This window comes from Mus pahari, chromosome 14, assembly GCF_900095145.1.
Source record: "Mus pahari chromosome 14, PAHARI_EIJ_v1.1, whole genome shotgun sequence".
NCBI classification, from domain to species: Eukaryota; Metazoa; Chordata; class Mammalia; order Rodentia; family Muridae; genus Mus; species Mus pahari.
Window position 1 is genome coordinate 48,192,677 of NC_034603.1, and position 13,405 is coordinate 48,206,081.

General features: G+C 41.1%; 1 protein-coding gene across 1 annotated transcript in view; it reads left to right on the forward strand.

Annotated features, from left to right (window-relative positions):
- Positions 1–1,926: 1,926 nt before the first annotated feature.
- Positions 1,927–13,405, forward strand: part of Psmd11 (proteasome 26S subunit, non-ATPase 11) — a 44,261-nt gene continuing 32,782 nt past the window's right edge. Inside the window, exons 1-3 of the mRNA XM_021211640.2 lie at positions 1,927–2,066; positions 4,402–4,503; positions 12,062–12,186. Coding sequence (XP_021067299.1) covers positions 1,976–2,066; positions 4,402–4,503; positions 12,062–12,186 — 318 coding nt within the window. The 5' untranslated portion in view covers positions 1,927–1,975. The remainder of the gene's footprint in view (positions 2,067–4,401; positions 4,504–12,061; positions 12,187–13,405) is intronic.

Below are 13,405 nucleotides of genomic sequence, written 5' to 3' on the forward strand. Positions count from 1 at the left end.
CGGAAAATTACTATGTTTATAAGTCCACTTCAGTTTAGAGACATGGCTCTCAATGTAGCCAACACAGGATGACCATTAGCTAGCAGTGTGTCATTCTTATGGTAAACATTATTACTCCTTAGTATTATGTAGGGACAGTGTTATGTAGAAAGAAGCCATTAGCCACTGAATCCCCAGGTTATCTCATACAGCAACCTTGTAAGCCGGGTTTTCTTACCGCTGTTATCCAGATAGGAACACTAAAGATCAAAGTGAGTAGGAGCCTACAGAAGTCACCATCTACTAGTAGTAGCCTAGAGTTTGGAGCAAATGTAGCATTTCCAAAGCCTGTTGTTCTTAAATTATCCATTCAGGATGATGCTACAATTGAATTGGTTAAGAAAAGATACAGAAGCTAGAAGTGGTGGTGGAATTAAGGCAGTGTCTTTTAATTCCAGCTCTTGGGAAAGGACAAGGGAAGAGGGCACAGATCTCTGACATCGGGGCCAGCCTGGTCTACACATCTAATTTCAGGACAGCCAGGGCTACACAGAGGAACCTTGTCTTGAAAAACCAATTTAAAAATAAAATACAGGGTGGTAAGATGATTCAGCAGGTAAGGGTGCTTGCTGCCAAACATGAGTACCTGAGTTCAATCCCTGGGCTGGCCATGATTGTGAGTACTGATTTCTGCAAGGGTCCCCTTCTCCATGCGTATGCCATGGCATTTGAGTTCCCACAGACAGACAGACAGACAGACAGACAGACAGACAGACCGAGAAGTAAAAACTTAAAAACTGCAACAACAAAAGAATTCAGTATACTATCATTAGCTCTCCATCAGATTGAGAAAGGAGGAATGACTTCTTGGAGGGGAAAAAAGATCACAGTATTTATTACACCGAAGTTCCTGGAATTCCAGAGTTGGGAGAATTTGGAAGCCAGTTCACATGACACAACAAAGTCAGGATTCCTGTTACCAGCATGATGGGATGTTACCCAGATTTCATTAGAAAAGGCTAAGTGTGGGGAATATCTTCCCTACCAGGTCTCAGTTCTGCCAGTCACGTTTAGAGCATTACTAAATCACTTTATTCCCTTCAGTTTCCTTAAAGGTATTAAATATTTTTTCATAGACTATTGTTGGACAGATATAACGAGACAGGTATAGAGATTGATTAATCCAGTCATAGGGAGTATAATGTTGATTTTACTTAGTTTCTTTTATAACACATATTTAATTTCCAGATTGTCATCAACTAGGTCTCCCTCCGTATAGGTTTAGCAACATCTTTAGGTTGATTCTTAGTGGTCATATGAAATATGCTTTTTTCCCCTTTCCCTTGATATCTTCACAGATATCCGATTACAGTTGAAAGAATTGGAGATAGGGAGGAAAATTTTGTTCTATTGTTGAGCTGGGAAGCTGGTATGAGTCAAATGTGAATCTCAAGAACTATTTAGATTGAATGAGTGGGTCAAAGATGACTTTCAATTCATAATGTGAAGCTCTGTCCGATGATGAAATGGCTATTTATGAAAGACAGTGTTCTTTCACACTGGTGATTTCTTCCGTCCTGGAAGGGAGTGTGTGTGTGGTGTGTGTCCTCCCTGCAAAACATCAGAATGAATCTGAACGGTGCTATTCCTGCCTTACAATAGGCAATTTGAAAGATCATCTATCTCTATGACTGACTGGTTACATGGGGATACTACACAAACAGCCAAGCAGCTCTCCTTGAGTACTCTGCCTCTTTTGGAGTGGTGGGGGACTAACTTCGGTTTGTCTCTTCAGATGGCCGCGAGATGGCGATGGGGGAGCTCGTATGTCGCTTGCGGGACGCTCCTGGGCCACCCGCCCGGCAGAGAGACTACAACTCCCGGGGTGCTCAGAGAAGGGAGGCGGGGTCTTCGGGTAGGAACGCGAGGGCGGGTCTTCCGGGTGTGTGTTTCCGGCGTCGGCGGCCGCGGCCGGGGACGGTGTGAGAGCGGTAAGATGGCGGCCGCAGCGGTGGTGGAGTTCCAGAGAGCCCAGTCTCTCCTCAGCACCGACCGGGAGGCCTCCATCGACATCCTCCACTCCATCGGTAAAGGGCCCGGCGCCGTCCCCGCGGCTCCGCCGTCCCGGCGCGGCCTGTGTGGCTCGGACGCGGCGGAGAGGGGCCGGGCTAGCCGGCTACGGTGCTGCTGACTCACTGTGTGTGAAGGGGGCCGGGCTGGGGGCGCAGGCCGCTCGGGGACCCCGGGAGCCCCATGGCTTCCAATCGGGCGGGAAGCCCCGAGGCAGCCCGCGCGTCCACCTGCTGCCTGCTGACTCACGGTGGGCGCAGCGCAGCGCGGCGTGGCGAGCGGCCCGGGCCGGCTTCGCTCCCCCTGAAGGGTCCCCGCTTGTGGCCCGCGCGAGCTGGCCGGGGGCTGAGAGTGGCCGCTGGGGACAGACGGGTCGGGGAGCGTGGTGTCGAGAGGTCCGGGCGACCGCCGCGCACGACTGACATTTCCCGCCGTTGTTATCAGCACAGGTTGCTCCGGGTGGGAGCGCGAGCGCTTCTCTCGGAGTTTTCTTCCGGGACGCTGGGAGCTGTCGCTTACAGCCAGCCCTCAGCCGCAGACGCCGGCAGCAGAGGGCCACTTTCTGGGTGTGGGAAGTTGAGGGGTGCCACACGCTTACGATTGGTGTTCGGTAGAGGTGGCCGAGACGGTCCTCTGACCGGTGTAGCTTGGGAACCGAAGTGTGGTCCGAGTGCGACCGCCGGGACAGAGGAGGTGACTAATTTTTCCCAGTAGGGGTTGAAGTTGAGTTCTGAGAGTTCTAAGAGTCTGTTGTTCAGGGAACTTTTTGGAACCGGCGGACCGCACGTTGCCGGAGAAAAAGAAAACATTTGGCACTGTAGTGTGATTGTCTTAAATCGGAGGGCAACAGGCAAGTTGAAGTAGGAACCTCCGGCCGGTCGCTTTCTACTGGGATTCAGGGGTAAACAGAAATAAGTGGTTGATGGCAGAGAAGGCCTTTTAATATTCACTCCTTAAGGGTTCAGTTAGGGAATGAGCTTCCTCCTGTGGTAATGTGATCTTTTAAATGTAGCCTGGGAAGCTTCGGATTGGATCAACAAGTAATTGGTGAATGCAGGTATATGAGGGGCTTGCAGGATGTTGGTGTTTAAGTTTACTTAACTGAGTGACAGAGTCTGTTGAATTTCTGTACTCAAGACTTGTACCAAGAAAGGACACTATCAACAGCTTGACGTTCTTGTCTAAGACATTTTTCTGTGATCGTATTTTTCTTTCTTTTTTTTTCTGTGATCGTATTTTAATATTTAGAACTAATCTGAGGAGTATAAAAGTTTTTTGTGCTTAGTGCCTGATTTGTTTGCCTTTCAGAAAGTAGAAATTACTGATAAACATTGCCATTAGAGTATTTCACCTTTATCAGACCCTTTATGAACTTTAGCCTATTTTCCAAATGAAACTACAAAACAAAAACCCTCTAAAGAAAAGTAAAATATAGATACTTTGAAAAGAAAAAGGAAAAAAAAAGTAGTGGTTGGTCATTATACTAAGAGTCCCCTCAGCTCCCCTGTTAGAGTAAGCTTGAGTCATGATGGGTGACAGCATTACTTTTTCCGGACTCCATCATGAGTATCAAAATCTTGGGTTTTGTCAAGTCATGATGCTTTTTTAGAGCATTGTTAACTAGTCATGGTCACCAAAATAAGCTCAGCAAACTTCGGAAAGGCTGTTAGAGGGTCAGGCAGTTGAATAATTATTAACAGTTGAAAGTGGGACAGATAAAAAGTTACTTTAGCAGGACCTGAATCCATCATGAGGCAGCATTGTAACTGTTCGGTATCACACTGAAGCTTTGATAGGAATTTCTCTAGGATGGATTTATAGAATTGTTTATTCTTGATATGTTCTTCAGCTTAAGCTTTCTATAGACCTAAAGTTTGTTGAAAGACTTGCTTTATAGTTATCAATAACTTTATAATTTGATTTTAGTTTGTGATATGTAAATGCATAGGCATGTTAAGGCCTACTTAAAGTGAAGAATTTTTTTTTTTTTTTTGGTTTTTCGAGACAGGGTTTCTCTGTATAGCCCTGGCTGTCCTGGAACTCACTTTGTAGGCCAGGCTGGCCTCGAACTCAGAAATCCACCTGCCTCTGCCTCCCGAGTGCTGGGATTAAAGGCATGCACCACCATGCCCGGCTGAATCTATTTTTTTTTTAAACTATTAATATGAGGCATATTCTATAGATATTTGGTCATTCTACTTTAAAGTTGTTTTTTTTTTTTTTTTTTTTTGGTCCTTATTTGCAGGTTTCATTTGGAAATAGGCCAGAGTTTATAATGGTCTTATAAGGGTGACTTTTCCTTTGCTTCATTTTTTTAAATCATAATTTTAAGAGTTCATTTTCTTTTCTTAGTGAAGCGTGACATTCAAGAAAATGATGAGGAGGCAGTCCAGGTCAAAGAGCAGAGCATCCTTGAACTGGGGTCTCTCCTGGCGAAGACTGGACAAGCTGCTGGTAAGTCTTACAAATGGATTGTACCTATAATGCTGTTGTCTGCAACACCAGATGGAGTGTCTCTCAGAATACAAGACTATATTTAACACCCGGTTCATTTGTGTGGAATTCAGCTTTATTTTCCTGACAATTGGTGATCTTCAACTTTGAAGCAGAAAAGTGTAGATTTTATTTTATAGGTGAGGGAAAGTCCTGTTTTTGTTGGGATATGGTGATCTGTGGTTTGTTCCTTGTTATGAGTTCTCACTGTATTTCCTTACATGTCTGCAGTAACAGTCGCCAGCAACTTCACTGACTAGCTCTGGTATATTTAAAGAGAGTGACTTTAGGCCCTTCACTTGAAAATGGCTGCAGGTTTTTTATCCAAGTGACTCACCTTTTTTCTGATGTAGAATGAATAAGACATTAAATAATAGTGCCTTCCTAAGGCTACTTCTTTGGTACCTGGGCGTTTTGCATATTGTTGTCCAGACATCCAGGTGGTAATTGACATTGGCTGTTGGGTTTGAGACGATTGATGGATGATGACCAATAAAGTAATAATATCATAAGCTTGTTTAAACTTAAAGTGGGTAATTTGTGTCACTTTAAAGTGAACTTAGAGGGGCTGAATAGATGGCTCAAGAGTTATGAGCACTTGTTGCTTTTGTAGAGGATCCAGGATTTGGTTCCCAGCACCTACATGGTGGCTGACAACTATCGGTAACCCTAGTCTCGGGATCTGATGTCCTTTTCTGGCCTCCCAAGAGCATCGGGCATGCACATGGTACACAGATATACATTCATGCCCATAGTATAAATAAATATTAAAAGAACTTTAAGTGAAGTTAATATTTATTTGATTAGAATGAAGTGAGTTCTGGTAAGTTCCCTCATGAGTCTCTTTCTTTTAGTTTATGTAGTAAGGCAAGAGAATGGTGGAGATAGTATAACAAGAGTTCTTAAACTTGGCTGGAGAGGTAGCTCAATGGTTAAGAGAACTGACTGCTCTTCTAGAGGTCCTGAGTTCAATTCCCAGCAACCACATGGTGGCTCCCAACCATCTGTAATGGGATTTGATGCCCTCTTCTGGTGTCTCTTAAGACATTGACAATCTTTAAAAAAAAAACAACTTACACTTGTAAACTAAGATCTTTTGCAACTAACAATCATTTATCTCTTTAATTGCTGCAGACTGATCTTTGTAAGTTTGAGACCAGCCTGGTCTATGTAGTGAATTCTAGGATAGGCAGGGTTATATAGTGAGAACCTGTCTCAAGAAAACAACAAGCTGGGCGTGGTGGCGCATGCCTTTAATCCCAGCACTTGGGAGGCTGAGGCAGGTGAATTTCTGAGTTCAAGGCCAGCCTGGTCTACAGAGTGAGTTCCAGGACAGCCAGGGCTACACAGAGAAACCCTGTCTCGAAACCCCCCCCCAAAAAAAAAAAACCAAAACAACAAAAACATTGTGCCTAATATGTACAGTGAGTGTTTCAGTACTGTTTTTCAGTGAGGTACTGAAATCTCACTTCATCCCTTTCTCCTTCATTTTTGCCTCTCTAATATGTGATTAGTTAGGCAGTATACTGCTTCACTCATTGGATATTTTTTCCCTTTGATATAGTGTCTGTGTAGCTCTTGATGTCCTGAAACTGCTAGCCTCAAACCTGCATAGATCTGTCTGTCTGCCTCCCATAAAGGTGTGTGGTGACACATCTGACCACTTGTTGGAATTTAATAGGTGCAATATAATAGTTTGCAAAAACTCTTCCAGCCTAAGACAGCTTGATTCTTATAGGTCGGTATTCACAGAATAGAAATCCTAAGGAAGACTTGGAGCCTGTTGTATTTACCTATAAATGAATAATTATTTGATAGATCTGCTGACTTTTAGCTTTGAAAACATGTCTATTCCCTTAATCTTCAATTTTGCGTTATTGTGCATTTCATAGTTATCTAGCACTGTACTAAAAAGTTTATGATAGGATCACTGGTGGAAATATTACTTGGAGGTTAATGAATGGGATAAGGTGTGATGTATAGTAATGATTGAAAGTAGTTCTGAGTATTAGAAGACAAGATGCCTGAGCTCAGGTTCTGTGGAAATTTTCTCCCAAGACTTGAAAAAAGAATCTGCTGAGTTTGTTAAATTCTAAGAAGGAGATTCTGATCATTAATTGTAGATAATTCCAATGAAATTAGAAATATGATTTTCAGAAATTAAAGAAATATACAAACATGGAAAGAAACAGTATATCTAAGAATGAACACTCAATACTAATAGACTAAAATAGGAAAGGAGATTTAAAATAAGATCAGATCATTTGTTCCTCTATTAAGGTGAGAATAATAGTAGTTAGAAAATAATAGTAGCAGATGCTAGAGACAAAGGCAGAATACTTAGTTCATGTTTTACTTCTGCCTTTTCTAGGAAGGAAAATGGTTTTCAAACAGAAAAGATAGAAATAACATCAGAAAGACAAGGTAGGTGAGAGAAGAAAGAGAACTCGGTCCTTCTAAGTTTTTTCCTCTTGGCTCTGACAGTTTTGTCAGTTGGCATCACAGGAGTACTAGCAGATGTGAGTGCAGAACCACTTTATCAGGGAGCTCATGGAGGTTAAATATGTGAACACCGAGCTAGCGAATGTTTTTCCACCTTTCAGAAAGGTAGTAAGAGAAAGATCAAGCAAGAAACTACAAATTAGCCTGGGTGGTGGTGGCTCATGCCTTTAATTCCAGCACTTAGTATTAGTAGGCAGAGGCAGGAACTCTATAGAGGCTGTCCTGGAACTCATAAGAGTAAGTTCCAGTGCAGCCAGGACTACATAGAGAAACCCTGTCCCAAAGCACAAACCAAACCAAACCAAACCAACCAACCAAACAAAACATTACTACAAACTGAAATCATTAATGACCTGGGATAGGTGATTAACTAGGAGATTTTAATTAAAACTGGGTTATTGTGAACAGAGTATTCCAATCTCATCTTCAAAACAAGTACATGTGCAGGGGACATGCCATTTGCCTTTGCAAACAAAGTTTAATTGAGCATGGTCACATCCGTTTCTGTGTTCATAACTGTACTGCAGTGGAGTCATTTGAAAGTTGCTGCCATCTAAGACCATGTAACCTAGCAAAGCCAAAAATATTTACTATCTGGCTTTTCACAGAAGTTTGCCAACTATAGTAGAAGAATGAGATAGAATATACATTTGATGTGAATAGGATATTTTATCATTTGCTAGAATATTAAATAATTGATACAGGATACGAATTTACAGTAGGCTGATTATTGATTATCAAAATATATACTTTAATAATTGTTTCCATGCTTGAGAAATCATATTGATTTGCTCCTGATCTTTTTTTTTTTTTTTAATCAATATCTGGTCCCTGTGGTTAAAACCATAGCAGAAGGTTTTTGTGGTTGTTTAATCCAATATAGAGTAGGTTTAAGATTCACAGTTGCCAGGTGTGGTGGCGCACGCCTTTAATCCCAGCACTCTGGAGGCAGAGGCCAGCCTGGTCTACAAAGTGAGTTCCTGGATAGCCAGGACTACACAGAGAAACCCTGTCTCGAAAAAATGAAAAAAAAAAAAAAAAGAGTCACAGTTACTGCCAAACCTATCTATCTATCTATCTATCTATCTATCTATCTATCTATCTATATATCTATCTATTTGATATACTTTTTGAAAGAGAAAAAGATGTAGAATTAAGTACCTTTGCAATACTCTATGCAAACAATACTTTAATGGACTCGGTGTGAACCAGTAGTGCCTGCCGTCTTGCTATTGGGTTATAGAGATACACTCCTGTAATCCCAGCAGGTAAGAGTTGGAGGCAGAAGCCGGGCCTGGTGGCGCACGCCTTTGATCCCAGCACTTGCGAGGTAGAGGCAGGCGCATTTCTGAATTCGAGGTCAACCTGGTCTACAAAGTGAGTTCCAGGACAGCCAGGGCTACACAGAGAAACCCTGTCTTGAAAAACTGAAAAATTAAAAAAATAAAAAAAAAAAAAGAGTTGGAGGCAGGAGTTTTGTGAGTTTGATACCAGCCTGTGCTGCACAGTGATATCTTTTCTCAAAAAACATTTCCCTTCACTTTTTAAAAAGACCGCTTTGTAGTAGTAGTCTGGTAGTCAACTCTGCCCTACTCTGAGAGCTCTTTTTGAGCATTTTCTTCAGTTACTACAAGCTAGTTACTATATAGTAGTTACCACAAGCATATCAGACAGAAGTTCTTTTTAAAATAATATTTATTATACATGTAAGTACACTGTAGCTGTCTTCAGACGCACCAGAAGAGGGTATCTAATCTTATTACAGATGGTTGTGAACTACCATGTGGTTGCTGGGATTTGAACTCAGGACCTTCAGAAGAGCAGTCAGTGCTCTTTACCGCTGAGCCATCTCTCCAGCCCCAGAAATTCTTTTACCTACATAACTTACTCAGGAGGGCGTCTGAAGGGATAAGTTGTTGGAAATAGGGACACTGGAGGAACATTTGAAACAGTAAGCATCTTTAGCTTTGAGATCAGGAAGGTTGAGGAAATGTGAATGATAGTTACCTTAAAATATTTGAAGACAGTGGAAAGAGATACAGATAGCTAAAAAAAGATACAGATTTGTTTAAAAACAATTATTTGATCAAGATTGGAATAGGGGGCTGGAGAGATGGCTCAGTGATTAAGAGCACTGACTGCTCTTCTGAAGGTCCTGAGTTCAAATCCCAGCAACCACATAGTGGCTCACAACCATCAGTAATGGGATCTGATGCCCTCTTCTGGTGCGTCTGAAGACCACTTACAAAGTACTTACATATAAGAATAAATAAATCGTGAGGCCAGAGGGAGCAGAGGTTCTGAGTTCAATTTCCCAGCAACCACATGATGGTTCACAACCATCTGTACAGCTACAGTGTACTCATATACATAAAATAAATAAATCTTTAAAAATGATTAGAATAGGCTGCTTTTTGGACATATTAATCACTAAAATCACAGTTTTTCAAACGTAATAGAAAAATATGGAAGAACAGTTATTGTGTCAGACTAGTTCTATAAATAAAGCCATCATGAGCTAGGGGAGTATATATCTCAATAGTGGAGTACATGCCAGCCAGGTCCTCCTCCAACCTCTACATACACAATCTGTGCTTGTATAGAATAGTTAAAAGTTGCATAAATATAGTATGTGGTTTGTGTGTGTGTTACAGAATCTCATTTCTGGTCTTTTGAGACAGGGTATCTCTTTGTAGTCTAGGCTGTGCCAAACTTACTATGTAGTTCTTGATCTCACTCATTGTGATCCTAGCTTCCTGAATGCTAGGGCATTCTATATGGGGCTAAGAATTTTTTTTTTTTTTTTTTTTTTTTTTTTTTTTGCTTAGGGCAAGAGATGGCAATTGTTCCAGAGCTTTCGCTTGTTGTATTAGGGGGGAGGGCACAAGTGAAATAGAACTGTTCAACTCATGGTGGACAGCAAGCAGAGAGAAGGGCACAAGAAGGAATTTGAGAGGAAAAAAAATCACTGTTGACTGGTGTTTGTATGGAAGACTCAATAGTTCCTTAGCTGAGCCTCTAAAAGCTATATAGAATTTAATGGAGGATAGGAAGATACTGGGCTTCTGGCATGAAGACACCTAGAAAATAGGCATATAGTGAATATATGAGCATAAATGAGAATGCAAAATGGGAGGGAGTCTTAGACATTGGGATCAAGTCAGTCCTGGGGAATGAAAGGATGAACTTTCCCATTCTCTCCTTTAGCACCTCACGTAGTTCTGTGCATCCTCTGACTTCAGCAGATGAGGATTTCAAGGACACTGAATTTCTGTTTTCAGGAGGGCAAAGTTTGCTTGCCCTGAATTAGAATTCTCAGGAGGATGATTCTACAATTAGAGAATATTAACGAGACACTGGCACTAAGATTGCTTCAACCTACATACCCAAAATACTTCTTTTTTTTTTTTTTTAAGATTTATTTATTTATTATATGTAAGTACACTGTAGCTGTCTACAGACACTCCAGAAGAGGGTGTCAGATCTTGTTACGGATGGTTATGAGCCACCATGTGGTTGCTGAGATTTGAACTCCGGACCTTCGGAAGAGTAGTCGGGTGCTCTTACCCACTGAGCCATCTCACCAGCCCCCAAAATACTTCTTGTTTAGTTAAAACATTGTCTGGGGTTGGAGAGATGGCTCAGTAAAGAACACTTGTTATTGTCTGAGAAGACCCAAGTTTGATTTCCATCATTCCTAGTGTGTTGCTTACAGCCACCTGTAACTCTAGCTCTAAGGGCATCTTGAGTTCTTTGATCTTTGACCTGTAAGGGCATTTGCTCTTATTTGTAGGTGCACACATGTAATTAAAAACAATAAAAATCAATCCTAAAAGTATCGTTGCTGGGTGGTGGTGGCACACATCTTTAATCCCAGTATTTAGGAGGCAGAGACGGGTGAGTCTTTGAGTTTCAAGCCAGCCTGGTCTACAGAGTGAGTTCCAGGACACCAGGACTACACAGTAAAATCCTGTCTCAAAAACAAAACAAAGCATTGTCTAATTTTTCTTCTTCAACTAGCACCTCTCTATTGCAACTGAAGTCACTCCCTTAGATTTCCTGAGCTGTCCTCTTTTCTTTTAAAAGGAAGAAGAAAGCTTTATGATGAATAACTTTTTTTGAGATGGGTTCTCTGATGGACAGCTTTTAAGACATTACTTCAAACTTAGGATTTGGAGATAAATGAGGAATTTTTAAAGTGTGTAATGAAACTTAAGGACAAGTCATCCTGATCTCATTGTGCCAGAAAAGTGTTACTGCTGAAAGGCTGCACAGGGTCACTTCAGAGGCTTGGAGTTTGAAACCTCTGTCTGAGGGAACGTGCTAAGGCATAGGTTTGGAGAGTGAAAAGGTTTCCCTTGTGACTTGATATTTGCTGGTTGTGATTTTGTCCATGCTGGGCAGATGCACAGCATAGTTCATGTTTTATAAAACCATTCTTGATAACAGAAGTATTTGGCTTTGTTTCTTTAATTAAAATGCGTTTCCCTAGAGGTTTTCCTAGTGATCCAGTGATAACATTGTCTTCGAAAAACCAAAAGGGGAAAAGAAAGAAAGAAAGAAAGAAAGAAAGAAAGAAAGAAAGAAAGAAAGAAAGAAAGAAAACGAGACGGGATTTCTATGTATAGCCCTGGCTGTCCTGGAACTCACTTTGTAGACCAGGCTGGCCTCCAACTCAGAAATCTGCCTGCCTCTGCCTCCCAAGTGCTGGGATTAAAGGCGTGCAGTTTTTAAAGGTATTTTTTAAAACTCTACTGCCCGGCAATGGAGTTTTAAAAACATCTATTAATGTATTTATTTGTATGTATTTGAATGTATGCATTGTATGTAAATGCATGCCATGTGCTTGTGTGGAGCTTAAAACACAATTGGCAGGAATTTGGTCCAGGGGTCTAAGGTGAACCATCAGACTTAGCAGCAGGCACATTCAGCCCCCCCGAGGCTCAGCGTTTTAAATGAAGGTTTTGTTTCTAATATTAAAATTTACATTTTATTTTCTGAATTGCCATCCACACAGAGCTTGGAGGACTCCTGAAGTATGTACGACCTTTCTTGAATTCCATCAGTAAAGCTAAAGCAGCTCGTCTGGTCCGGTCTCTTCTTGATCTGTTTCTAGATATGGAAGCAGCTACAGGGCAGGAGGTAAGTTATATTAATGACAGGAAGCAGATGGTGTGGAAAGAAGTGTGTTTCAGTGAAAGATGCCTACTTACTTCACTGTGGTACTGTGTGGAAGGATGCTGGGAGGATGCTCAGGACTTATCATGTCAGTTTCTCTTTGTTACAGGGCATTTGATACTTTGAGTCTGTTCCATGCTTTGCTTTGTAAGTGGAGATTGTCAGTGGTCCCTGGAATCCTCATTACATCAGGGTCACAAACTGATTCTTGTCTTTGAGGTATTGTATTGCCACACCTTTGTAATGTTTTCTGTGTCTGTGGTACCTTTCATCTTGTGTCACAAAGTTTCTTATGAGCACTAGTTAAGCCTGTGGCATCCTTTCTTGTCATGTTTTGTATGGCTTACGTGCCTTTATTAAGGGGTGAGCATCCATCTGTTGTGTTTCATGTGTTGGGAAGTGACTGATAGTTTTATACATGTTACAAGTTTAAACTGGACTTTGAGCTGTTCCAAAGAGTTCCTCTTTGGAACCAGTATTTACTGAGTGCCTATAGTAGTACCGTAGCCAGTAGGGATACAGTCGAAAAGAACACAGTAATACTCCAATGAGGATTACATTGTAAGAGGGTAGGCAGATAATATATAAGATGTATGATAATGCATAAAGTTGGGCTGGAATTGCCAGTTGCTTATATGTCTGATTATCTACTATATCTTAGGTAAACTTGCTGGTAAAACAAAATTCCACAGTAGTATATTGGACTTGAGTGAGGGATTTCAGAAATTCAGGACACGATTTCTGCTTTGGAATTATATTTTGTTAAGGCTGTTTTCTTGCTTTGATGCTTTTATTATTTTTTAGATTTATTTTATGTGTATTAGTGTTTTGCCTTCATGTATGTATATGCATTACGTATGTCTCTGGTGCCTTTTGAGGCCAGAAGTGGGCATTAGATGCCCTGGAACTAGTCTTATGGATGATAGTAAACCATTATGTGAGTGCTGGGAACTGAGCTCAGGTCCTCTGCAAGAACAGTATGTGCTCATAATCTTTGACTCATCTCTCCAGACCTACTCTGATGATTCTTTGAAGCCAAGCTGTCAGCTTTATTTGTAGTCTTCAGTTTCCTTGTTTTTGGTTTATGATACTAGCTCAAAAATAGAAAATATTTAGATAAATGCTTTTGAATCAAAGTATAGTTATTTGGTGAATTAAGGAAAATATACTTTTTTTTTTTTTT